The sequence below is a fragment of the Oncorhynchus keta genome, chromosome 28 (genome assembly GCF_023373465.1).
Source record: "Oncorhynchus keta strain PuntledgeMale-10-30-2019 chromosome 28, Oket_V2, whole genome shotgun sequence".
NCBI lineage: Eukaryota > Metazoa > Chordata > Actinopteri > Salmoniformes > Salmonidae > Oncorhynchus > Oncorhynchus keta.
Window position 1 is genome coordinate 67,255,589 of NC_068448.1, and position 27,857 is coordinate 67,283,445.

At 43.5% G+C, this 27,857-nt stretch overlaps 3 protein-coding genes across 4 annotated transcripts; 1 reads left to right on the forward strand and 2 right to left on the reverse strand.

Moving 5' to 3' along the window:
* The first annotated feature begins 1,145 nt into the window (after positions 1 to 1,145).
* Positions 1,146 to 6,069, forward strand: pdx1 (pancreatic and duodenal homeobox 1). Its single transcript, XM_035758464.2, has 2 exons — positions 1,146 to 1,958; positions 5,624 to 6,069. Exons 1-2 carry the CDS (start codon positions 1,568 to 1,570, stop codon positions 6,067 to 6,069), a joined length of 837 nt encoding a protein of 278 aa, XP_035614357.1. The 5' UTR covers positions 1,146 to 1,567.
* Positions 6,070 to 6,753: 684 nt separating this feature from the next.
* Positions 6,754 to 7,916, reverse strand: urad (ureidoimidazoline (2-oxo-4-hydroxy-4-carboxy-5-) decarboxylase). Its single transcript, XM_035758467.2, has 2 exons — positions 7,693 to 7,916; positions 6,754 to 7,290 (listed from the first exon to the last, which is right to left on the reverse strand). Exons 1-2 carry the CDS (start codon positions 7,865 to 7,867, stop codon positions 6,941 to 6,943), a joined length of 525 nt encoding a protein of 174 aa, XP_035614360.1. The 5' UTR covers positions 7,868 to 7,916; the 3' UTR covers positions 6,754 to 6,940.
* A 402-nt stretch (positions 7,917 to 8,318) lies between these two features.
* On the reverse strand, positions 8,319 to 27,811 carry flt3 (fms related receptor tyrosine kinase 3). 2 transcript variants are annotated; one of them, XM_052483717.1, is made up of 24 exons: positions 27,652 to 27,811; positions 27,161 to 27,252; positions 19,730 to 19,878; positions 19,473 to 19,597; positions 19,070 to 19,196; positions 18,765 to 18,910; positions 18,539 to 18,663; positions 18,257 to 18,395; positions 17,876 to 18,053; positions 17,672 to 17,769; positions 17,471 to 17,579; positions 16,821 to 17,014; positions 16,322 to 16,434; positions 15,953 to 16,085; positions 15,715 to 15,819; positions 15,464 to 15,574; positions 14,563 to 14,728; positions 14,331 to 14,446; positions 13,876 to 14,009; positions 13,569 to 13,691; positions 12,915 to 13,026; positions 9,310 to 9,409; positions 9,082 to 9,187; positions 8,319 to 9,013 (listed from the first exon to the last, which is right to left on the reverse strand). In XM_052483717.1, exons 1-24 carry the CDS (start codon positions 27,683 to 27,685, stop codon positions 8,795 to 8,797), a joined length of 3,054 nt encoding a protein of 1,017 aa, XP_052339677.1. In that variant the 5' UTR covers positions 27,686 to 27,811; the 3' UTR covers positions 8,319 to 8,794. The 2 variants fall into 2 exon arrangements, with proteins under 2 accessions (XP_052339677.1, XP_052339678.1); XM_052483718.1 differs by having other exon boundaries at positions 14,575 to 14,728; positions 27,652 to 27,810.
* Between the last annotated feature and the right edge of the window lie 46 nt (positions 27,812 to 27,857).

Below are 27,857 nucleotides of genomic sequence, written 5' to 3' on the forward strand. Positions count from 1 at the left end.
ATGGAATTGGTTTACTTGAACATTATAGCAGGTGCTGAGTGCCCCATTAAGATACTGGAGAAAGAATCATAATCTCTCTTGAAGAACTCAGTGCTGCCATAGGCCTATTCGTTTCTGTGTGCGTTTGACTGGTCATTTTAGACATCACGTCAACTGTCATGTCTAAAATGCAGATAAAGCCTATGTAAGCACAATGGCCAAAATAGAAAAACAATGTAAACGTTATATATATATATTTTACATTTCTTATCTCATGTAGGCTAATGGTTATTATCGATGGCCTGCAAGGCCAGCTGAAAGAAATGCTAGTGCTTTATAACATTACAGTTATAACATGGTAATAGATTTGATATTTGAATAAGTCGTGGGCCTTAGCTGCTGTCTGGCACTCAGTTGCTGCGTAAATGTGCTCGCCCGCCTGGAGAGTCGTGTATTTCCTCGCACCACGCGCGCTAATTGAGTGCTGCTCCTCACTCCATTCTAATTGGTTTACACCTTGGCTCTCCTCTTTACTTTACCGTGAAGAGTGTTGTTTAATGGAGCGAGCACCTGTCTGCCTAATGTCCAGCAAACACAGAACAGAGGAAGAGTGGCGGTGGGAGACACGAGCTCTGCTGCTGTTTGTTATGAACCAGAAGAGATCCGTTAAATGGTGTTAAATGAGCCATTGCCTATAATGGGCTGGATTTAAAAAGTCGCAAGTTCGGCCACTTTTAAGAGAACACTAAAAGGTATCCAACCAGGAGAGGGTTCGGCCAGGACTTGGTCTTTGATCCCCCTCACATCTCATTGCCAAGTTTCCAAGACAACCGCCGCTGCAAGTTGCTTATCACCAGGGTCAGCCGATGCGAGTAGGCTATTAGGCCTATACATCTGGTTATCGATTTCCCCCTCTATCAGTCGCCTATTGATAAGAGAACTAGGTTCATATAAATGTTCAATGGCTGACATTGTTCTACGGCAGTGAAATCTGCATTCAGGCTTCACGAGCGCACTGCATTCCCATCGTTTCTTCTTCTTTTCCATCAAGAGAGCCAAAGCAGTGATGATACTGACATTGTGGAGGCACTTTCTGTTTGCGTTTCTCTTCGTGCTTTTTCTCTGCGGGCCGCAATCTCTCTGATTAGTTCGATGGCATTAGCCCCTGTCCGCTCGCAGCGATAGGACCCGCAGATTCCGCTGCTCACCTGTATATCGCTGCATTAGGACCAACTTGCGGCAGGTGGGTCTCAGATATCCGCCGTCAAACAGTGGAGTGTTTGCCGAGAGCATTGATTTGTGCACGGTCAATTCTGTTCAATTATTGTCGCTCCGCGGGGCAGAGAATACAGACACGAATAGAAACTAAGGTGACGACTTCTCAGTTTTGTGTAATCAGTGAAACCAATGGCTTAGGTGCAGCAGGGTCACGTGGTGGCGGTGACAAACCTGCGCAGGGCCTACAGCGGCGACAGATGCACGAGCAGCACAGGTAGAGCAGAGCACAAGGTTCCACGCAGCAAAGGCAATAGGGCGCATGTACATGTGTGCACACACACCCGTTGGATAGCCTTGGCCCTTGGCAGTCATGAATCGAGAAGAGCACTACTATTCCCCCGCGCAGCTGTTCAAAGACCCCTGCCCCTACCAGAGACCCCACAGCGAGGACTTCAGCCACAGCCCTCCGCCCTGCCTCTACATGGGCCGGCAGGCTCAGTCCGTCTATTCCTCGCCTTCCGTCGGAGGGCTAGACCAGGCAAGTCTCCCTGATATTGCTCCGTACAGTATGCCCATGCGAGAGGACCCAGGTGTGCCGCAGCTCCACCACCCCCAGGCGCCCCAGCAGACTATCCAACCGGGGGGTTACGGAGACCCGGGGGAGCTGGCTCTGTGTGCCGATAGGAACAGATACCACCTGCCTTTCCCCTGGATGAAAAGCACCAAGTCTCACGTGCAAACCTGGAAGGGACAGTGGGCAGGTAACTCACTGCAGTCACCTTGGCAATTTTCGTATAATTCTCGTTGCTGTAGGGCTGCAAAGAAAGCTATTCATCTAGGCCTCTCAAGGAATCTACCCACACATTTATAGGAATTTTGCAGACCATTCTTTTGCAATAGGCCTATCTAAATATATTCGTTTGAACACACGTTTATACTGTATAAATAGCCTACAAGTGGATAATCTATTTGATTAAAATACAATATTTCAACAAAAGTATTTATGTAATAGTTAATTGAACATTCAGGAGTTTTCTTTTGCCAATAGCCATGGAGTGAATGTTATTTGACCATAGAGAATTCAGCAGACATAAAAGTGAACATTGAGTGTAATTCAAAAGCTATTTAACTCACACAATCAACTGTCGTGTATAGAGCATGAGTTGCCGCTGCTTTATGTGTAGGCTAATGCCACTGATGTGAACATAGGCCTAGAAAACGATCAGACGTTCATCGTGATAAATGTTCATGAAGTTTGAATAGACTGAGTCTTTTGTTCATGTATACGAACTTAAATTACATCATGATGTCTAGAATATATTTCGAGGGTGGGTGTCAGTTTACCTTGTCAATCAATCTGTAAAGGACCTAGGTTCCCTCATACAGGCCAAACTGTTTTGTATGCCTCTGAAGGTGTGCCTCCTGTCTCAAGTACCAAGTTGAGATATACTTCAAATATGTGAAAATTTAAGTTGTGATAATTTCTTTGTTAATGATTTCCTAATGGCAGTTATTATCCATATAGGCCTTAATGAAAAATGCTGCGTAGTATATATTACAATAACCTTCATTATATCAATATTTTTAGACATCAAATATATTAAAGTGTATATCATTAAGGTGGAGTCTTCATGAATCGTAACAAAATAACGAGTCAACTCTTCCTCCTAAAAGTATTTTCTGTTGCGGCCATTTTAAGTGAACTTGGTTCAGCGGGTAAATGGGAACTCGATTGAGCCTTTTTTTCTCTAACCTAAAATATCTCAATACGTTTTCAAGCCACTTACACAATTAAACGAAATATAAAGTAGTGTATGTTACTCAGCGCCTGACTTGGGCAGGCGTCCACCGGAGCTGAGGACCGGCACCTTCAATTTTCTACTGCTTGATCTCTTGCTCCTCTTATATAATATTAGCTCAAAAGTATTGTGGAGCACCTGCACCTTACTATAAACAGTACCAGAACCCAAAATGAGCACCGGCACCTATTTCAGTCCAGGTGAGGCACTGATGTTACTTAAATACATTGATGGTAACAAGATGTGGAAAGGTTAGAGCAGAGCACACGGTTCTTCTGAATTATTTCGTAGGCCTATAGACAATTATTCTCTCAGCTCAACCTTCCTCAAAAACAATAACACAAATATGGTTTGTAATTAAGAGGACAATTAGGATACAAATGTGTTAAATATGACTTAATTGGGCTATATGTGCTTTTATTGTTTGACCGTGGCTTTAGAAAATTGTGTAACTTTACACACGATACACTTTTTGGCAAATCATTTCGATAAAAGCTTATTTCAGTAAAAATATCTTCCTCATTAGACAAACGCAACCAGGGCAAGACGAAAACGAATAATTAAGCAGTTCAACTATTGAATAGAATAGATTTTAAATGCTTATTTATTTTTATTTATTTATTTTACTAGGCAAGTCAGTTAAGAACAAATTCTTATTTTCAATGACGGCCTAGGAACAGTGGGTTAACTGCCTTGTTCAGAGGCAGAACGACAGATTTGTACCTTGTCAGCTCGGGGATTTGAACTTGCAACCTTTCGGTTAACTATGCTCTAACCACTAGGCTACCCTGCCGCCCCAAGTCAAAGTCAAAGACCACCTTGACCAATAAAAAAGTTGAACAGTTGTGCCACAAATTTCATCATTCAAAACACAAATTAATTGTAGTTGTGATACAGGAAAAACTATGGCTATTCTTTTATCATGTGGGCCTACCTTCATGTTTTATAAAAGTCATTACGTTAAATTAACGGACTGTCTGTAAATTGCCTTGTTCATCCAGGCTTTGTGTTTTAGTGAACAGTTCAAGTTAGCGAAACTTTTCAGGTGAAATTACTATAGAATAATAGCCTATCATGTGAAAAGAGATTAGTTTATAAGCCACAAGATGTTCAAATATTGTACACTTTTGTCAACGAACAAATACCCACATAAATCGTTTCACAGAGCCTGGAGCGGTGGGTGCGGAGTCAAACGCAGAGAGCAGAGGGGAAACAGGACTTTATTTCGGTTTCCAATGCGAACGCCCAAAACAGGCAAAATAATCACAAAAATGTCCAACCCAACACATGGCACAAACGGACAGGAACAATACACGCACAACCTCGACCAACAGAAAACAAGTCCGCACAAAAACAGGCGGGCCTATTTATTTATTTTTTATTTCACCTTTATTTAACCAGGTAGGCTAGTTGAGAACAAGTTCTCATTTACAACTGCGACCTGGCCAAGATAAAGCATAGCAGTGTGAACAGACAACACAGAGTTACACATGGAGTAAACAATTAACAAGTCAATAACACAGTAGAAAAAAAAGAGTCTATATACATTGTGTGCAAAAGGCACGAGGTAGGCGAATAATTACAATTTAGCAGATTAACACTGGAGTGATACATGATCAGATGGTCATGTTCAGGTAGAGATATTGGTGTGCAAAAGAGCAGAAAAGTAAATAAATATAAACAGTATGGGGATGAGGTAGGTAAAATTGGGTGGGCTATTTACCGATAGACTATGTACAGCTGCAGCGATCGGTTAGCTGCTCAGATAGCAGATGTTTGAAGTTGGTGAGGGAGATAAAAGTCTCCAACTTCAGTGATTTTTGCAATTCGTTCCAGTCACAGGCAGCCTAACAGGCGTAAATAGTCCTGAATCAAAAACAAAATAATAGACAGGTGCAACCAATAAGACAAAACAAACAGAAAAGGAAAAAGGGATTGGTGGCAGCTAGTAGACCGGCGACGAAGACCGCCGAGCGCCGCCCGAACAGGCAGGGGAGCCACCTTCGGTGGGAGTCGTGGGAGTCGTGACAAATCGAAATGTTACTGTTCTTTTTTTATATAGTCCTAACCATTTCCCCTCCAATTGATTGACCCATTTGTGAGTCTTTGTTATAGAATATGCAGTAATGTGAAATTCAGTGTGCTGTGACCCAGGCAGAATTGTTCTGCACAGAATACATGATACCTCACATAGTCAATTTCCAGTATTCAGTATCTGTTGCTATAGTTGCATTGACAGCTGTGAGGGTTACCTGTCATCTGATCTAGCCTACTGTATGTGTTTTAGTTATCATCAGTTACCCAACTGTTTCTATACAGTAGATGTTCTGCATTCTTGGGTGGTCAGTGGGTGAGCTGAGTTCAGTCAGTGTGCGTTTCAGCTAGACCCAATGGGTTAAAACCCACTGGTGGGTCATTGCCAATTTCATCTAGATTGTGTATTTGGGACTTTGACTGTGACAGGGTACAATGTTAAGTTAAAAACTCAAAACCCTTTCCATCTCTCCACTCCTGCTCTTTCATTGCCTCTCACTCTTTCTCTGCCCTCCCTCCCCTCCCCCTCCCCTCCCCTCCCCTCCCCTCCCCTCCCCTCCCCTCCCCTCCCCTCCCTCCCCATCCTCCCCCAGGCCACTACATGGAGGCAGAGGAGAACAAGCGGACAAGGACTGCCTACACGCGAGCCCAGCTCCTGGAGCTGGAGAAGGAGTTCCTTTTCAACAAGTACATCAGCAGGCCGCGGCGTGTAGAGCTGGCCCTCACCCTCAGCCTCACAGAGAGACACATCAAGATCTGGTTCCAGAACCGACGGATGAAGTGGAAGAAGGAGGAGGACAAGAAGAGAGTGAGGGGGGTCGACCCCGAGCAGGACTCGTCCATCACGTCAGGGGACCTGAAGGATGAGGCTGGGCTGGGGGTCGGAGGGGCTGGGATGGGGGTCGGGGGAGCAGGGGTGGGCGTCGCGTTGGCAGGGGCTCCCACACCGGCACCTCTCACCACGACCACCACACCCCCCTCACCGCTACACTCCCACTCCCACTCCCACTCCCTGTCAGGTTCGAGAGACTCGGCTTAGCCAGGCTGATATGGGTGAAAATTGGGCAAACACTGAAGAAAAGGAAGGCACTTTTCAAACAGACTCCGCTGGCATTATTCATGTTCATTGTCGGCTGTGAAAGATTGAAGAGATGTGAAGGGAGAGGACTGCAGGGGCATTGTCTGTGATGTCATCATTCTGCGACTGAACTGACCTCATGTTGGTGTTGAGGACCTGAGGGGCATGCACCGATGATGACACTTTGCATTGGACATACATATAGACCCACTTTATACTATTGCTCTGATCCCTGGGCAGTAGCACCAGTAGCTTGGAGAGACCGTGGTGATACAGACCACACAACTCTGGTGATAGCTACTTTTAAAGCAAGCTTAGTGCTTTAAAACCAATGCACTTCAGATTTCAAACTTTTCTCAGAACATTTTGGCAGTATAATGTATGCAGTTTACGCACAGTACATGGTTCTGCTGTTAATATTAACAATACTGATGCATTTTCTGATAAATTGTTATATGACAAAAATGAGTCACTCACACCAGTTATATAGCCTTTACATATGTGTAATATATCCTTTACATATGTTATCATATCGTTGATGTCTAAATGATAGGCACTGTGAAGAATGTACTATATTTTGAAATCTTGATTAATTAAGCTATCATCTCAGACTTATCAAATGAAAGTTCATATTTGAAATCAGAATAAAATCAATGAAACATCTGCAGTTATTTAATAACTTTTGCTCAATTTTGGCACTTGGTACAATTAAGCACATTTAGGCACAGTTACTCCTTTACGCACAACAATGACGCAGCCATTATGATGCACTATTCAAACACATACAACTCATCAGGTAGACCACACGAAACTGTGTCATCCCGTCAGTCAGTTATAGCTTGTTGGACTTCTCCGGGACCACCAGCCCCTGCAGACGGAGGTGACAGATCTTCTTCACTTCATCGATGGCGCACGCCCTCTCAATAGTGCGCTCGTTGCGGAGACGCTCCTCTAGCTGCCGCAGGATGGTCGCCTTGTTGTTCATCCGCGCGCAGATCACGAAGGGGAAACCGAAGTGGTCCTTGTATTCCGTATTCAGCCGGGCCATGCGAGAGACCTCCGCAGTGGTCAGCGTGTCCAAACCGGCCTGGACCTGTTCCTCTCGCGACTCCCGGGTCAGAGTCCCACTCTGGAGGTCTCTACCCGTGAGGTCGGGGTGAACTCTGAGGATTCCCTCTTTACCTGTGGATAGTATAGTTTAGATAGTCTTCTGATGCTGGAAAAACTATCGCAAATTCAATATTCATTGATTAATAGAATAGCGTGTAGTAAAATATATTTCACATCCACGTTTAAAAACCTTATAGTTTAACAATCTCTCGTTGGACTAAAGGTTGCAAGTTCGAATCCCCGAGCTGACCAGGTACAAATCTCTCGTGCTGCCCCTGAACAGGCAGTTAACCCACTGTTCCTAGGCCGTCATTGAAAATAAGATTTTGTTCTTAACTGACTTGCCTAGTTAAATAAAGGTTAAAAAAAATAATTAAATAAAAAACAATCTCTCACCAGCAGAATGTAAAAAATATATTACATTTTAAAGAACAAATAACTGCCTATGGGTTATCCATTCATCCTTGGCTATACCTGATTCGGGAAGGGCATCGATGAAGTCGTTTATACTGGCCTCCAGGTCAGCAAGGCTCGAGAAGGGACGGCGGGACCATACTGCGGCCGTTATGAGTGGACATTTCTCCACCACGTTACCGAAAACATCCACAAAGTCCTCATAAGGAAGATAATTCACTGATCCGATGTCCATATTAAACTCTACTCTCTCGTCTACACAGACTCATTAGTAGCGGCCCCAAAACTGCCCTTCGGACAGGTCAACAGAAAAGCCCAGCATGCCAACACTGTAGGGTTATTGAACTCCGGGACAAGGCGCGATGACCCCTCATGCCTTCTTATGCCCAGATTTGAAGTCTTACTAGTTTATTATGCAACCCGAACCGTGGCCTGTTTGTTATATTTCAAAAGGTTTGAATTGAGATAAAGTGGTATTTCACAGCTTTTAATTTGATGCGAGCCAAGTGAATGACACTATTGCGTCTCAGAACACCGGAACCGCAGGCGTAGCTCTTGCGACTAATGTAGCTCTGGCGCCACCAATCGTGCAATTTGTGCCATTGCTCCCCACCCCCTATAAATATATAACACCACTGTTCATTCCCAATGTCACTCAGACCTAATATAAAAGCCACAAAAAGTGATCATTTCAAATACTTTATTTCAAATATTTGAATAATTTCCAGAACTCAGATGGACAAACATACCGAAAACTAAATCATTGTTATTATTATTTTTTAAATAACTTCACATAGGAAAGAAAAGACAGAATGATCCAGCTGTCAAAATGATTGAAATATCTCTTCTCAGTAATAACATGATTAATATTGAATTAGTTGCACACAGTGTATAATATTTTCACAAAAACAGGTTGTGTTAATTTTGACATCCATTACTATGTTACAATGTTAAATATGACTTTATCAATTCCTACAGTGACGGAGCTACTAGCCTTTGATACAAAAACAGTTTTAATTGACATATTCATTGTTAAACATATTTGGAAAAAGCAAGTCATCAGTGCATTTGAAATCCACAGCATTATACAAATATACACTACCAGGATATAATAGGAGAAATCCTTATGGCACAGAAGAATTAGAAAGACAGGCCACTGCTCTCACTGACATGGTTTCAGAGGATTGTCATCATCAGTCTCCATGGCAACCCTGTCAGACAGTGTTGTTGGGGCCTCTCCAGTGGAGTGGGTCTTGCAGTATTGGTTCTGTGACTGTGCTTCATGACCCTTTTCTTTGGCCAAGGCTGAGAGATCAGATTTCACCGGTGCATTCTGGTATAACACATGACTGCAGCTCTTGTCCAGGATGTTATGGTAGAGCTAAAAGAGAAATCACGATTTTAATGGAATGACGTGCACTGAGGTTTGTTGTATTGTTTGAGCCTCACCTTCTCCTCCATGTCGGCCAGTTGGTCGTCCATGAAGGCCACCAGCTTGGAGAAGTGAGGACGGTCCCGAGGCTCCAAGGCCCAGCACATACACATGATCAAATACCTGCAGGAGGGAGGAAGGGAGGGGGGTGTGAAACCTCTTTTACAGTTCCTATATTTGATAATAATTAAATGTGCATGATGTAATGTTATAGATGTAGGTACAGAGCGGTTCTGGATACGTACACAGATTCACTGGCGTAGTATGGCTGCTCCATCTTAAAACCTCTCTCTATCATCACATAGAAGTTGTTGTCCACCTTTATCCCTGGGTAGGGGGTCACACCTGAGAGAGAGAGCGCAAATCACTTAATACAGTGCCTTCAGAAAGTATTCATACCCCTTGACTTATTCCACATGATGTTGTTTTACAGCCTGAATGCAAAGTTTATTAAATCAACTAAAAATTATCACCCATCCACACACAATACCAATGATAAGGTGAAAACATGTTTAGACATTTTTGCAAACATATTGAAAATGAAATACAGAAATATCTAATTTACAGAAATATTCACACCCCTGAGTCAATACTTTGTAGAAGTATCATTGGCAGCGATTACAGCGATTAACATGATGCAGCCACCACCATGCTTGAAAGTATGAAGAGGGGTACTCAGTGATGTGATGTGTTGGATTTTCCCCAAACATAACACTTTGTATTCAGGACATAAAGTTAATTTCTTTGCCATATTTTTTGCAGTTTTACTTTAGTGCCTTATTGAAAACAGAATTCATGTTTCAGAATATTTGTAATCTGTACAGGCTTCCTTCTTTTCACTCTGTCATTTAGGTGTTACGCTGGTATAAAGGATTTTGAAGACAGGCGCAGGAATATACAATAGGGGTTTTTAATACACCCAAAACAAACACGTATACAAAAACACTGGGCTGTACACAAACAAATGACACAATACCCGTAACACACAATATATATAGCACGCAGCATAACAGCTGCACCAACGCATAGGTACTCGCTGCACCAACGCATAGGTACTCACACCACCAATGCATAGGTACTCACACCACCAACGCATAGGTACTCACACCACCAACGCATAGGTACTCACACCACCAACGCATAGGTACTCACACCACCAACGCATAGGTACTCACACCACCAACGCATAGGTACTCACACCACCAACGCATAGGTACTCACACCACCAACGCATAGGTACTCACACCACCAACGCATAGGTACTCACACCACCAACGCATAGGTACTCACACCACCAACGCATAGGTACTCACACCACCAACGCATAGGTACTCACACCACCAACGCATAGGTACTCACACCACCAACGCATAGGTACTCGCTGCACCAACGCATAGGTACTCGCTGCACCAACGCATAGGTACTCGCTGCACCAACGCATAGGTACTCGCTGCACCAACGCATAGGTACTCGCTGCACCAACGCATAGGTACTCACACCACCAACGCATAGGTACTCACACCACCAACGCATAGGTATTCACACCACCAACACATAGGTACTCGCTGCACCAAGGCATAGGTACTCACACCACCAACGCATAAGTAGTCACACCACCAACGCATAGGTACTCACACCACCAACGCATAGGTACTCACACCACCAACGCATAAGTACTCACACCACCAACGCATAGGTACTCGCTGCACCAACGCATAGGTACTCGCTGCACCAACTCATAGGTACTCACACCACCAACGCATAGGTACTCACACCACCAACGCATAGGTACTCACATCACCAACGCATAGGTACTCACACCACCAACGCATAGGTACTCACACCACCAACGCATAGGTATTCACACCACCAACACATAGGTACTCGCTGCACCAAGGCATAGGTACTCACACCACCAACGCATAGGTACTCGCTGCACCAACGCATAGGTACTCACACCACCAACGCATAGGTACTCACACCACCAACGCATAGGTACTCGCTGCACCAACTCATAGGTACTCGCTGCACCAACGCATAGGTACTCGCTGCACCAACTCATAGGTACTCACACCACCAACGGACATGGAAACAATAACCGACAAAGACAGAGGGCACATATATAACATACTAATCAGGGGAAATGGGAACCAGGTGTGTGTGATCAGACAAGACAGTCTGGGGTTGATGATAATGAATTCCGTTCAGTGAAGCCTAGAAAACCGGTGACGTAGACCTCCGGGAACTGGTGAACAGAATGAGGGGGGAATCTGTGACATTAGGTTAGTATTGTGGAGTAACTACAATGTTGTTGATCCATCCTCAGTTTTCTCCTATCAGAGCCATTAAACTATGTAACTGTTTTAAAGTCACCATAGGCCTCATGGTGAAATCCTTGACCGGTTTTCTTTCTCTACGGATCTCCCCGGTACTGATGCTCATCAGTACCTCATTCTGCTCATTCTGTTCACCATTTCCGCAGGTCTACGTCACCGGTTTTCTAGGCTTCACTTCACATGATCATCAACCCCGGACTGTCTTTACAAGGACGCCTGTATCTTTGTAATGACTGCGTGTATTTATACACCATCCAAAGTGTCATTAATACATTTACTATGCTCAAATGGATATTCAATGTCTGCTTTATCTTGGCCAGGTCGCAGTTACAAATGAGAACTTGTTCTCAACTAGCCTACCTGGTTAAATAAAGGTGTTCTCAACTAGCCTACCTGGTTAAATAAAGGTGTTCTCAACTAGCCTACCTGGTTAAATAAAGGTGTTCTCAACTAGCCTACCTGGTTAAATAAAGGTGTTCTCATCTAGCCTACCTGGTTAAATAAAGGTGTTCTCAACTAGCCTACCTGGTTAAATAAAGGTGTTCTCAACTAGCCTACCTGGTTAAATAAAGGTGTTCTCAACTAGCCTACCTGGTTAAATAAAGGTGTTCTCAACTAGCCTACCTGGTTAAATAAAGGTGTTCTCAACTAGCCTACCTGGTTAAATAAAGGTGTTCTCAACTAGCCTACCTGGTTAAATAAAGGTGTTCTCAACTAGCCTACCTGGTTAAATAAAGGTGTTCTCAACTAGCCTACCTGGTTAAATAAAGGTGTTCTCAACTAGCCTACCTGGTTAAATAAAGGTGTTCTCAACTAGCCTACCTGGTTAAATAAAGGTGTTCTCAACTAGCCTACCTGGTTAAATAAAGGTGTTCTCATCTAGCCTACCTGGTTAAATAAAGGTGAACTGAAAATATATAAATATATAAACAAATATTTTTACCCATCTACCAATAGATGCCCTTCTTTGTCAACTGTTGAAAAATCTCAATGTAATCCGTTTTAAAAAGTCACGGGGAGTGAATTCTTTCTGAAGGCACTGTATCAGGGAAAACATCAAGTTTTATTTGTCACATGTGCAAGTACAGTGACATGTTTAACTTGCAAGCCCTTCCCAACAGTGCAGTATTAAATACATATCAAAATAGTATACAAAAAAAAAAACACGAGAAACAAGAAAGAAAGAGAAAAACCAGGAGAATGTAAGCTACAGGGTCAGTGCCAGTACCAAATTCACACATTGTGTGTAGTTCGTACCCACTGGGACAGACATCAATCTAACTTCTATTCCACGTTGTTTCCACGTCATTTCATTTAGTTTAAATGACGTGGAAACAACATTGATTCAACCAGTGTGTCCAGTGGATATTCTTTTTTTTTTTGTGAACAAAAGTATGCTTTTTGAACCCTTCCACCCCATCCCACCCCACCCCCCATCCCCACCCCCATCCCACACATACACTAACACCCTCCAATACAATCAAAAGTAAAAGTAGGTATGTTTATGTGTCTACCCAGAGAGAAGACCTCCCACAGCAGGATACCATAGGCCCAGACATCGCTCTGCATGGTGTACATCCCCTGGAAGATACTCTCTGGAGCCATCCACTTCACTGGCAGACGTACCTGCAACACAACACACACACACACACACATCAGTCACACACACGGACACTGGATTCCGAGAACACAGATGTCACTGACACAACAGAGAATTTGTTGAATACAGACAAACACTCGGTTTCCACTATATAGCACAGCCACAAAGTCAAAATTGGCTATTGTAAACAAAGCAGGATTATTTCATTAGCTTTTTAGTCTTATTTGAAGGTTAGAGTTAGGCACACGATTAGCAATGCAGTTAAATTCAGGTTTAAAATCACATTTTAAGAAGATAAATAGCAGAAATAGGAAGGGTTTATGTGGTAACTAGCAGTGCTTGACTGAAATAGGTGCTGGTACTCATTGTGGGTGCCGGTACTGTTAATATTTAGGTGCAGGAGCTTTTGATACTACAATACGTTTGAGCTAATATTCTATAAGAGGAACAGGAGCTCAAGCAGTTGAAAATTGAAGGTGACAGTATTCAGCTCCGGTGAACTCCTGCCCAAGTCAAGCACTGCTAACTAGTGACGACCGAAACACTCCCTCCTGTGTATAGTCCTTACATTTCCTCTCACTACGTAGTTGGAGTCATTGTCGATGTCCCGGGCCAGTCCAAAGTCCCCGATCTTTACTAGTCCACCCTGAGTCACCAACACGTTCCTGGCAGCAAGGTCCCGATGGATACACTGGAGACAGATACACACACCCAGGACACAGAGAGGGTGTGACGATGTCGGGTACAGGCCAGGGAGTATTAAGATTTATTGCAGTGAGCGTAGCTTTGTATAATTCAGGGGGGACATGGTGAAGTGAATATGGTGCTATGTGTAGTGTGTAGTTTGCAGTGGGTAGTATTGTTGCTCCACATACGTGTTTGGAGGACAGGAAGTCCATGCCCTTGGCCACCTGATAGGAGAAGCTGAGCAGGTCGTCGTAGGTCAGCGCCTCCTCCTCCTCCTCCTCCTCCTCATGCAGCTCATTTAACTCCTCATACATCCCTGGACCTGAGGATCAACAGGGATCAACAGTGATCAACAGGGATCAGCTGGGATCAGCTGGGATCAACAGGGATCAGCTGGGATCAACAGGGATCAGCTGGGATCAATAGTGATCAACAGGGATCAGCTGGGATCAACAGGGATTAGCTGGGATCAACAGGGATCAGCTGGGATCAATAGTGATCAACAGGGATCAACAGGCATCAGCTGAGATCAACAGGGATCGACAGAATCCACTGGACAGCAGTGGGGAGAACCTACAGATATTTTAAGTAAGTAAGCAAGCCTATTTCTTAATTTGTGTGTGTGTGTCTACCCCACACTGACCATCAGAGGTGTTCATGGGAGAAGAGTTGAGGCTGATCAGGGCGATGTTCTCTTGCCCTCTAGTGGTGGTGGGGGACATGGGGATGTATATGCTGTCCACTGGCCTCTGAAACTCCCTAAGAAGAACACAGACCAACATTAGCACATTAACCCTCACAATCATACCCCTACTTCGCTATGAGAGTAGCCTACAATCCTGTTTCTGAATTAAAATAAACCTTGACACCCCTACATTAACCCCAACCTGGAGCTCCTCTTGGGCAGGTTGTGGTAAAGTCTACTGAAGCGGTCCCTGGTGAAGGCGTCGGTCAGAGACTTGTGGTAGAGCTCTCTGTTGTTCTTCAGGTAGTTCAGCAGGTCCCCGTTACGGCAGTACTGAAATATCAGGTACGTGGGCCCTGTCAGAGTCACACAGTGTCAGAGTCACACACAGTCACAGAGTCACACACAGTCACAGAGTCACACACAGTCACAGAGTCACACACAGTCACAGAGTCACACACAGTCACAGGGCCACACACAGTCACAGAGTCACACACAGTCACAGAGCCACACAGAGTCACAGAGCCACACATAGTCACAGAGCCACACAGAGTCACACACAGTCACAGAGCCACACACAGTCACAGAGCCACACACAGTCACAGAGTCACACACAGTCACAGATCCACACACAGTCACAGAGCCACACACAGTCACAGAGCCACACACAGTCACAGATCCACACACAGTCACAGATCCACACACAGTCACAGTCGCACACACAGTCACAGAGCCACACACCATCACACACAATCACAGAGCCACACAGTCACAGAGTCACACACACAGTCACAGAGCCACACACAGTCACAGATCCACACACAGTCACAGAGCCACACAGTCACAGATCTACACACACGCACACACACACACACACACACACACACACACACACACACACACACACACACACACACACACACACACACACACACACACACACACACACACACACACACACACACACACACACACACACACACACACACACACACTAAGTCACAGATCCACACACAGTCACAGATCCACACAGTCACAGAGTCACACACAGTCACACAGCCAATCACGGAGCCTGTGATTGGCTGTCGTACCTGAGCCAGTGCATGCCCCCAGCAGGTTGACGATGTTGGCATGCTGTCCGATGTGAGTCAGCATCTTCAGCTCTGACATCAGGGCCTCCTTCTCTACTGTCTCATGCTTCTCTACATGGGCACACGTAACCACTCAACAATGACCTGAGAGACTTCACTGGTGCAGGGTACAATAGTATGACAAAAGTCTCTTCAGCAAACACCAACACTTAGCCAGCAGGGTAAAACATCACACAGGTAAAACCCTGTACCTTTCAGCATCTTGACAGCCACCTGCAGGGAGACTCCCGGCTTGCTGATTCCGTAGGCTGTAGCTTGAAGCACCATGCCAAAGGCCCCAGAGCCCAGCTCCTTCCCTGGGGAGAAAGACCACAACAGCACAGGGTTGGTGGGAATACTATTGGTGAGGCTGGCTGTACTGGAGACTAGAGATTCCCAAGTAGATGGGTCAGGCTAAGTCATTCCACTGGTACATCTCCCCAGTCTTACCCAGCTCCAGGTTCTCTCTGGGGAACTCCCATTTCTGGTCATACTGGAAGTCTTTGAAGTTGATGTAGATGTAGTCGTTGTCATTAGGCCCAACCATCTGGATCATCTGCAGCTGACTCTGGTACTGGGGTTTCTACACAGGAAATATCAGGAAGGTGTGTGACAAAGAGGGTGCATTTGTGTGTGTGTGTGTGTGTGTGTGTGTGTGTGTGTGTGTGTGTGTGTGTGTGTGTGCGTGCGTGCGTGCGTGCGTGCGTGCGTGCGTGCGTGCGTGTGTGTGTGTGTGTGTGTGTGTGTGTGTGTGTGTGTGTGTGTGTGTGTGTGTGTGTGTGTGTGTGTGTGTGTGTGTGTGTGTGTGTGTGTGAGTACCTTCTTCCTGATGAAGTAGAGCAGCGCCAGGCTGACCAGCATCAAAGCCAGGAACAGGGCCAGACTGGACACTTTCAGGAGGAGTTGAGAGGAGGCTGGTGGAACAGATTTAACTAATAGAAAGGGGAGGAAGGGAAGCGTTACTAAGATACACAACAGTACATTTTGGTAGACAGAAGGTGCTCTTTGGCTTTAGGGGTGAATTGGTCATCAAAAAGAAAGGTGGATCAAGGCACTCTTCATATAATGAATTAAAATGCCTTTATTTGTATGGCATGTTCAATAGAAACAATGTTTTAAAAATCATACAAATAAATGCATTTTAATGAATTATATGAAGAGTGCCTTGGTCTACCTTTCGTTTAGATATAACTAATGTCTGACTATAGCGATGCCAATACTGTGACCAATTCTGTTGCACACTGGGACAACCGTTATAAACGTATTTAAAGTTGTCAATTATTTTCTGAGGACACATTTTTCCTGACCGACCACTTACATTGTATGTTGAACAGTGTCTCACTGCAGTGAGACTGTGAGTGGACAGAGTTTGTGATGCAGCACTTGACAAAGTCCCCCACCTCCGTACTGTCCCGGGTACTGAGGATCCTCTTATGACAGAACTGGTCTGAGTCAGAGAGCTTCGGGGGTGGGGCAGGGATCTCCTTCCAGGCTGCAGACTCTGACTGACAGCTGGCAAAGAGCACAGGTTAACACACACAGGTTAACACACACAGGTTAACACACACAGGTTAACATACACAGGTTAACAGACACATGTTAACAAACACAGGTTAACAGACACAGGTTAACTGACACAGGTTAACTGACACATGTTAAAGATGGATTGCCAAGTAGGGGGAAACAGCGCCCCCGTCCGCCCCGAGGCCGTATTCCGAAGCAGAGGTGGGGAGCATTGAGCATCAGGGTAAAAACATGTGATTGCATCAGCAGGCAGTTAAGTAGGGTTGCAGGAACAGACACGTATGCTCTTTTACACAACAGTGTTGTTTAATAGCAAGGATAAACTGATATCATGATATGCCCTGCTGCTATAATTTGATATCGTTATCATATCAAATGATCGATATTGGTGCCTACCACTACAGAGCTGAATCCTAACATTAGAAAGTGACCTAGATCTAATACCTGTCATTGGTCAAAGAGCAGGAGCTCCAGGTGAGGTTGAAGGGGAGGGGGCTGTTGGTCTCACAGGTGATATTGTCTCCATTCTGTAAGAGACTGGGGGTGGACGTACCTGAGAGACAGAGGACAAGGACAGGTGTCTTACTGAGGAGTCATGCACACAATCACACATCTTATCTATCTGGGCAATCGGCTGTCACTCACCTGCCACACACAGAGAGAGGGTCTTTGTGAGGTTCACCTCCCCAGCCTCCAGGTGTAACTGATACTCTCCTGGCTCTGTGTTACACAACTCCAGAGTCCTGGGGAGAAAGGGAGAGATGATGAAACCAGAGGGAATCATTTCCACATCAAACCTCATCAAACTACTGTACATAAACATAACTAACTACATCTGACGTTCTCTACCTGCTCTTCCAGAGCCGTGTGGGCTCAGGGCACTGGGTCTGTCTGCTGTCCGGGCCCAGCCAATGGCAGCGTAGGAGAGGGTATGAGGAGACCAGGGCCCGCAGACAGAACCCTGGCTTCTCCTGGGCTGAGATGGTACTGCTCTCATTCAGCTGGTCGATAGAAATGAAGCCCTTCTCTGAGGACACACAACACAGGGAATCACATGTAGATCACGTTTTGGGCAAAAACATGCAGGCAGGTGGTGATAAAGAGAGAATCACAACAAGAATGTGTCTGAGAGATTAGTAAAGACCAAGTACAGATAGACATTTAAAAGGGAATGTTTGACTGAAAACAAAGGTAACGAGGAGGATTCAGTGTTGTAGCCTATAAACTGACCCAGGACCTGGACATGGGTGGATTTGACCTTGTTCTTGTTGCCTCGGCATGTATAGATTCCACTGTGGTTCACTGTCACCGACTCAATGAACAGGTAGGTCATATATATTTCTTTATATGTGAGTTGATATATGGAGACCTGGAGGAAAATATGGTATGCTGCATTACATCTGCATGAATACAATGAGGAAGTCGTGATGGGGAAGGTGGAAGGGGTTTCAGCAGAGTGAAGAGAAGGCTGATAAAACGTGAAAAAAAGATTGTCAGATTGATAAATCTTACTTGGTTGTCAGGCAGCCACTGTGCGGTGCTGTTCTCTTTCTGCCGACAGCTGAGCAGCAGGGACTGCCCAGGACTCACAGTGATCTCTGGAGCCTCATCATCCTCATCACTGGCACGGTCCAGATCTGAGGCACACACAGAAAAACACATATGGTCATGCTCACGCTATAGTGTACTGTAAATGTAATATTGTAATTTGATGACTTTTGTTCAACGGTTAACTTACCGTAATCATATAGTTGAGAACACGCCTCTCCCTGAGAATTGCTAGCACAGCACATAACTGTTGTCCTGTAGTAATTTTTACTTTTCTCTTTGTTGTTAGCCCTCTCTTTGATCGTAGAGGGAATGTCTGTCCCATCATGACCTTTTCTGTTGAAACGGAGGAGAAATTAAACGATGGTACGGCTGCTATTGATGGCTGAGATTGAAATCATGTATAGCCATTGCTTTATAAAACTTTAAAGCAATACCCTGAAAATAATTATTTTGGATTCTATAAATTTTGATTGAAATCTGTTGAGACCGTACCCAGTCTTGTCAAGATTGTTGAACCATTTGATCTTGGGCTTAGGGTTTCCCTCTGAAGAACACTGATAGTCTGGTAAGAAGCCTCTTTTCCCAGGGATAAATTTCAGCTGTGGTTTTGTGGGAAGTCCTAGATAGGTGGATTGAGCCATAGCTATGAATTTTGCATCAAACATAATTTCAATGTGGTTCAGAATCAATATGGTGCTATAGATTCAACTCTGATACAAGACATGAATATGGTGTAGATCAGAATATGATTTCAAATGATTGTGTGGTTAGGAACATAACTTTTGATAATAATGTTGTAGCAATGGAGAGGATGCTGTGAATATGGTTTCGGGTAGTCTGAGGAGGTTTGAGGTCCAAAAGAGCTAGAGTATTGGGTCATGTGGCTGTCACTCACTTAGCAGAGGTACGACCAGTAGAGAGAGGGTCAGAGAGGAGTTGATCCCGCCTCTCTCACAGCTGAATGTGTACTCTCCAGAATCACTCACATGTGTCTGTAGTATGGTCAAGGAATAGCCCCTTCTGTTGGCAGGGCAAACAACTACAGATGAAGACAGCAGGGAGGCAATAGTACACTCCTATGGATGCAATAACAATACAATAACACAGTGGCTTTGAGGCACCAGGTAAAACAACAAACACACACACACACACCTTTTTGGATCAGCTCCACGGCTCCAGCTGCAGACAGGGTCTCCTGGGAGGCTCTGCATGGTGATCAGGAGCCTCTGTCCAGCAGGGACCTCTAGTCTGGTAGGACCAGAACCATTCAGATGGGTTTCAGACAGAGTACACAACTGTCCCTGGAACACAGAACAACATGTCACCATGTCAGGAAGAGAGACAGTCAGAGAGGAAGACCAGCTCTAAAATGATGTGGCTTTTGAAGGTAAATAGAGATCACTATTCAGAATATTCATTAAGTAATTCCATCACAAAGGTCAGATAATCACCAAACTTTGTACCAGAAGCCCTGTCATTTGTACATTTAGTTGAATTTCTATTGAAATAGCAGTTCTGCTTTTTCTCTTTGACTTGGTCACATTTAAAGGATTGCAACTATAAGCATGTGTTCTGAAAACGTGTTACACTGTGTATTACAGGAACAGAGTCTTCAGAAAGTATTCACACCCCTTGACTTTTTCCACATTTTGTTGTGTTACAGTCTGAATTTAACATGGATTCAACTGAGATTTTGGCTCACTGGCCTACACACAATACCCCATAATGTCAAAGTGGAATTAGGTTATCATTTTTTAAAACAAATTGATTAAAAATGAAAAATGAAATCCCTTGAGTCAATAAGTATTCAACCCCTTTATTACGGCAAGCCTAAATAAGTTCATGAGTAAAACATTGCTTAATTTCACCATGAATGGTGACTTTAAAACAGTTACAGAATTTAATGTCTGTGACAGAAGAAAACTGAGGATGGATCAACAACATTGTAGTCACTCCTTTGGTCCTCCCGAGTCGCGCAGTGGTCTAAGGCACTGCATCTCAGTGCAATATGCGTCACTACAGTCCCTGGTTCAATTCCAGAATGTATCACATCAGGCTGTGATTGGGAGTCCCATAGGGCAGCGCACAATTGGCCCAGCGTCGTCAGGGTTTGGCCAGGGTAGGCCGTCATTGTAAATGTCCTTCACCTATCAGCAGGACAATAACCTAAAACACAAGGCCAAATATACACTGGAGTTTCTTACGAAGATGACACTGAATGTTCCAAAATGTGGAATAAGTCAAGGGGTATGATTACTTTCTGAAGGAACTGAATTTGTGCTATATCACCACTACTACCTATGAGTTTCTACCTTCCTCTCTTATACATTTTTATTATTTTGACCTTGTTGAAGTCAGAGTCTTCTTTTCAGAGTTATGTTATTAAGGCAGCAGAATTTCGTTTTTATTATCCTCTAAAAAATTCACAAGATTCTTCAAGAACACAATACAACAGACCTACAAAATGATCAGAGCAATTCAGCATCCTTCTGCAATGCAATGTGAAATGGCATTATGCTACACAGCCTATAGGCCTGCCATCAGTAAAATACAGAACATAAATAAAGGTTTACTGTTTGTGAGGTTGATCTCAAAAGGACACTGTAAATGTACAGTACTGTAATTATAATACAGCTGTGTTACAGTAATGATTACAGTAATAAATATGTATACAGTAATAATATTGTAAAATCATATTACAGCATCCCTGCTGTATTGCAAAATTCCAGTATTAAGCTGGCAACTTTACTGCCAGTACAATGCTGTACATTTCAAGGGGAAAGTTTACAGTGTGGGAATTCCGGAAGCACATTCCCTCATTTCTTTCAAAATGTTTTGATATTATCTCAACATTTTGAGATACCTTAGGAAACATTTTGAGATACCTTAGGAAACATTTTGAGATACCTTAGGAAACATTTTGAGATACCATCAACGACCCAAAAAATATATAGATCATACATATATGTTGTTTCTTCATTTATGGCATTGTGTGGCAAATTCCATCTGTCCACGTTGCAGAGATCAGCACAGCTGGTCCGCCGGAAAACGTGTGGTGATCTGGCATTTACACATTTAACATTAACATTTAAGTCATTTAGCAGACGCTCTTATCCAGAGCGACTTACAAATTGGTGCATTCACCTTATGACATCCAGTGGAACAGCCACTTTACAATAGTGCATCTAAATCTTTTAAGGGGGGTGAAAGCCCCAGCGCTTTTGATTTGGATGCAAAAGCATTGAAAGGAGGGACAAAGTACTGCTGTTTAGACTGATTTTGCCTCATGATTTGTCAACTCGTGCACAATTAATCTGTGCTTCAATCTGGTCAACTGTAGCCTACTGATAACAACCACAGCTGCAGGAAGCCTAGAGAAGCCTATGCCCTCTAAACCCATCTGGGCCAGGGGAAACGAAACACTAATGTCATGTATTTACAGCCTAAGCTATGTCTTCATAGCCTAAAATAGGCCACATTTAATATCTTTATTTTTCATAGAAGTGTTTTGTTAAAAATAGCATTTATCTATAGGTACATCAAGAGGCACATGCACATCATCCTGGAGCAAAGAGTTGTTTAAAGAGGTCTCCATGGAGATGGAGATGGACACATTCTCTAGGCATTGTTTCAGAGACCTTGCCATCACGTATCCTGAAAATGTGAAAAAGTCCATTCCCAGAGACTCTGAGGGAAGACTTCATCCTAAAAATGAACAAGAAAAGAAAGGAGACCTGTTCTACACAGATTATCCTTGGCACACTGCTCCAACAATTAACTTCAAATGTCATAAAACAGAAAAATTAGGCAACTGTACATTGATTCCACCTCCAAATGTAACATTAATATTTATAATATTGGCACTGTGAAGGTTCAAGGTTCGGGGGCCAGTCTTATACCAAATAAAAAAAGTGGAAAATGTAAATGTAAATGTTATACTGCCCCACAACAGAGGGAGCTATGGAGCTCTTGACTGTGGCCCAGCTTGGCTCCCCTAGCCATATCATCATTCCCCTTGGGATCAATGACCTGCGAGCCTAGCAAGAGAGGGTGGCCACATCACTAAGAGGAGTGATGGAGAGGGCCTCCGCCATCTTCCTTGTTGCAAAGATTGTAATATCCAACCTGCTCCAGAGGAGAGATTTTCATCCTGCCACCATCCAGAGGGTAAATGCCAGCCTCTCTCAGGACTGTGTGCTATGGCCCATCATACACCTGGCCCACCATCCCACCCTCAGCCTGGACTGTCTTTACGACAATGTAGACCTGTACAAAGAGACAGTCCCCACCTTCTTTAAAGGATGTTGCTCCGGGTGGCAAGTCCACCTCACCTGACAGACCAGTCATCAACTCCCTGAGACAAATCAGACGCTCCTTTAGAACTACTTCTGGTGGTGCCTCAGAGAGACTGGAGAACAGCCAGCAACACTGCCCCCCACACCACTCTCCACCACTTCTCTACCAGGAACTGCATGCAGATACACTGAACTATGCCATACTGCCTTCCACACCTACCTCTTCAATTTCCCCTAGATGTGTCCATAAACCAGAATACACATTTATTTGTTGCTGGGATTTACCACCCCCCTGTTGCCATGGCGGATGCTATTAGCTCTATATCTGAGTGTTTAACACCTTTTTTGTCCTCGCAGTTGGTCATTTTAAGGGTTTTGAATCTGGATTGGCTTCCCTCTGCCTCAGATCAATTTAAAAGTATATGCATAGATTTTAATCTGACTCAATTGATCTCAAAACCCACACAGCTAAATGTGATAGCCCTATTTATTTCTCTGGCAGATAAAGATGCCTCTTTTAAACTATTTCGAGTCAAAGATAGATCTAACCCTTGGTTTTCTTTGGAGCTATCTGAGCTCATTCAGATGAGAAATCAGGCCTGGGCCAAAGCAAGAAAAACTGACTCTGTAGCGGACTGGCAATCTTTAAGACAATTGAGATAATTGAGATACAGATGTACTATCTCCATTTATTTCCCTCACCAACTTTAAACATCAGCTATCTGAGCAGCTAACCGATCGCTGCAGCTGTACATAGTCCATCTGTAAATAGCACACCCAATCTACCTACCTCATCCCCATACTGTTTTTATTATTTTTATTATTTACTTTTCTGCTCTTTTGCACACTAGTATCTCTACTTGCACATCATCATCTGCTCATTTATCACTCCAGTGTTAATCTGCTAAATTGTAACTGTTCGCTCCTATTGGCCTATTTATTGCCTACCTCCTCATGCCTTTTGCACACACTGTATATAAACGTAATTTTTTCTACTGTGTCATTGACTTGTTTATTGTGTTATTGGCTTGTTTATTGTTTACTCCATGTGTAACTCTGTGTTGTTGTCTGTGTCACACTGTTTGCTTTATCTTGGCCAGGTCGCAGTTGTAAATGAGAACTTGTTTTCAACTAGCCTACCTGGTTAAATAAAGGTGAAATAAAAAAATAAACAATAAAAATTAAGAAAGCTAGATCAAGCTCATTTTAAAACTCTATCTCTGACTCTGCTGGTGATCCTTATACCTTTTGGAAAACTGAAAATGCACTGAAGCGTAGAAATTGCTCTTCTTCCCCGCATAAGCAAGTTCTGTTTGACTCTGGCATCATAACTGAGAAGAATGGGATAAGTGATGCTTTTAATTATAATTTTACCTCTGCAAGCTTTTTATTTGAGAGAGATGGTGGTTTAATTGACCCTGGTCAGTCAATCGACTGCTATTCCCTCCGCCAGCCTCTAGCTGACCCGACGGTTAACACCTCAACTTCTAGTGAATCTTTGTTTTCATATTAACAATTTACTATCTGTGATGTGCTTGATGCCTTGCTTAAGATTGATGTAAAAAAGTAAAAACCAATGGGGCTGATATGCTTGATCCTGTTTTGCTGCAGCTCTCTGCCCCCCTGATTGCTGAATCATTAACCCATATTTTTACCTAATGATCAAATCTGGTACTATCCCCAAGGTTTGGAAGGCAGCCCATGTACTCCCCCTTCACAAAGGTGGTGACCCTTGTGATCTAAATAATGACTGCCCTATTTCTAAACTTTCTTGCCTAACTAAAATATTATAATCGTTGACAAATTCTCAGCAAAGATCTTTCTTATCTTTGAAATGTATTCTAAATGTACATCAGTAAGGTTTTAGACCAGGTCATAGCACGATCTCTGCTGCATCCCTAGTTATAAATGATGTGGTTAACTGTATGGATAAAAGGCAACATTGTGCTGCCCCCTTCATTGAGCTATCAAAGGCTTTCCTCAATTAGCCTAGACCAGACTGCATATAACTGGTTTAAAAATGACTTGACAGATAGAACTCAACGTGTTCCTACTGATGGTATTAAATCGGGTTTCCTGGATATTACGAAAGGTGTTCTGCAGGGGTTGATTCTAGGTCCTGTACTTCTTACTGTTTACTACAAATACTTAGGTGTCTGGTTAGACTGTAAACTCTCCTTCCAGACCCATATCAAACATCTCCAATCCAAAGTTAAATCTAGAATTGGCTTCCTATTTCGCAACAAAGCATCCTTCACTCATGCTGCCAAACATACCCTTGTAAAACTGACCATCCTACCAATCCTCGACTTTGGCGATGTCATTTACAAAATAGCCTCCAATACCCTACTCAACAAATTGGATGCAGTCTATCAGAGTGCAATCCGTTTGGTCACCAAAGCCCCATATACTACCCACCATTGCGACCTGTACGCTCTCGTTGGCTGGCCCTCGCTTCATACTCGTCGCCAAACCCACTGGCTCCATGTCATCTACAAGACCCTGCTAGGTAAAGTCCCCCCTTATCTCAGCTCGGTGGTCACCATAGCATCTCCCACCGGTAGCACACGCTCCAGCAGGTGTATCTCTCTAGTCACCCCCAAAACCAATTCTTTCTTTGGCCGCCTCTCCTTCCAGTTCTCTGCTGCCAATGACTGGAACGAACTACAAAAATCTCTGAAACTGGAAACACTTATCTCCCTCACTAGCTTTAAGCACCAACTGCCAGAGCAGCTCACAGATTACTGCACCTGTTAATTAATTAATTTAGCTCCTTTGCACCCCATTATTTTTATTTCTACTTTGCACATTCTTCCATTGCAAAACTGCCATTCCAGTGTTTTACTTGCTATATTGTATTTACTTTGCCACCATGGCCTTTTTTGCCTTTACCTCCCTTCTCACCTCATTTGCTCACATTGTATATAGACTTGTTTATACTGTATTATTGACTGTATGTTTGTTTTACTCCATGTGTAACTCTGTGTCGTTGTATCTGTCGAACTGCTTTGCTTTATCTTGGCCAGGTCGCAATTGTAAATGAGAACTTGTTCTCAACTTGCCTACCTGGTTAAATAAAGGTGAAATGAAGAAATAAATAAACATTAACAATGTTGACTGGTTTGAAAATAATTGTCACCTGCACTACTTGTATGCTGATGATACTGTTGCGTATGCTATCAGCCTTCATTGAGCCACAAAAAAACTATATTGACCTGAATTTAGTATTGAATGCATATAGAGACTACTGAGGTAGCTAAATCCGTTATTCTGCACCTTATTTGTGGAACAATCTTAAATGTGATGTTTTGTTGCCTCTGGGGTAATTCAGAAGGCTGATTGAGGACCTTATTAACGATGAATGGGCTTGTTTTTTATGACCACGTTTTTCTTTATGTTTGCATTTTGTATTTATATTTTAAAATGTGTATTTGATGTAATTACTGGAATTCATGGTTACTAATAATAATGAATGGCTGTAATGGGCTTCCATTATTAAATGATTATTAAACAGGAACCGAACGGAGGACACATGTCTTTCTTTACTGTCCGTGACATACACTGAGTGTACAAAACATTAGGAACATCATCCGAATATTGAGTTGCACCCCGTTTTATCCCCAGAACAGCCTCATTTCGTCAGGCCACGGACTCTACGAGGTGTCGAAAGTGTTCCACAGGGATGCTGGCTCATGTTGACTCCAATGCGTCTCACAGTTTTGTCAAATTGGCTGGATGTCCTTCGGGTGGTGGACCATTATTGATACACACAGGAAACTGTTGAGCATGAAAAACTCAGCAGCTTTGCAGTACTTGACACTCAAACCCGTGAGCCTGGCACCTACTATCATACCCCGTTCAAAAGCACTTAAATATTTTGCCTTGCCCATTCACCCTCTGGATGGCACTCATACACAACCCATATTTTAATAATTTTCTCAAGGATTAAAAATCCTTATTTAACCCACCTCCTCCCCTTCATCTACACCGATTGAAGTGGATTTAACAAGTGACATCAATAACGGGTCATAGCTTTCACCTGGATTCACCTGGTCAGTTTGTAATGGAAAGAGCAGGTGTTCCTAATGTTTTGTACACTCAGTGTATATTCCCGCAACAGTCACCGGCTGCAGCTCGCCCACTCTCCTTTCTCGTCCCTGGCTAAACTCCTTGAACAACTGTTTGAAAACCTGGATGACGCCAAAACCCGATGTGCCATAGGTTTAGAGTGGGTGACCGGTCAGTTTGGTCAATTATAATCCCACGGATGCACAGTTTAGCCACCTACCTCCAGGCTGGTGATACAGTGCGCTCGAGGTGAGTCTCCCTGAGGCTGCGACGCGTTTCCATCACAACGGGCGAACAGCAACAGGAGCGCAGCTGGAGAGAGAACAAGATCAGCGAAACGCAAGAGTTTATAACAGCTAATCAACACGAAGAACCATCAACTTGTTGTAATGTTTTTCTTTCACATAAAGACAAAAAATACAGCTTTTGATGCATTAAAAAGATACAAAATTATGCGCAGCAGGTGGGTGATAGGTCTATTGGGGAAATTGAGACTATGGGAAAGTATCAAATTCAGCATATAGTGTTGTGCAACATAGAATATAAACCGTATTTTGAGAATATATAGGCTGGGATTGTTATTTTAGGGTTATCGAATAAAACAGTCGTTGGACATAAGACAAAAAAATGTAAATAACGCGATTAGAGACAATAATATTCAATTGATTATTTTTGGAATTAAAAACGTTGTTGAGTATTTTAATAACTCACCGATGAGAACTCTGCTATTTCCCTTCACTGGCATTGGTGTTCAACGTGTGTCTCTTTTTTTTCACAATGAGAAGCTCTCGAGAGTGAGGCCCCAAGAAGGTATCTTTTATGTGTGACGTTTGATCTGCGGTTCTTTTTCAGAGACTTATTTGGTACTTGAAGGTCCATGACGTTATCACAGTAACTTTGAATGTCAGGCCACGAAA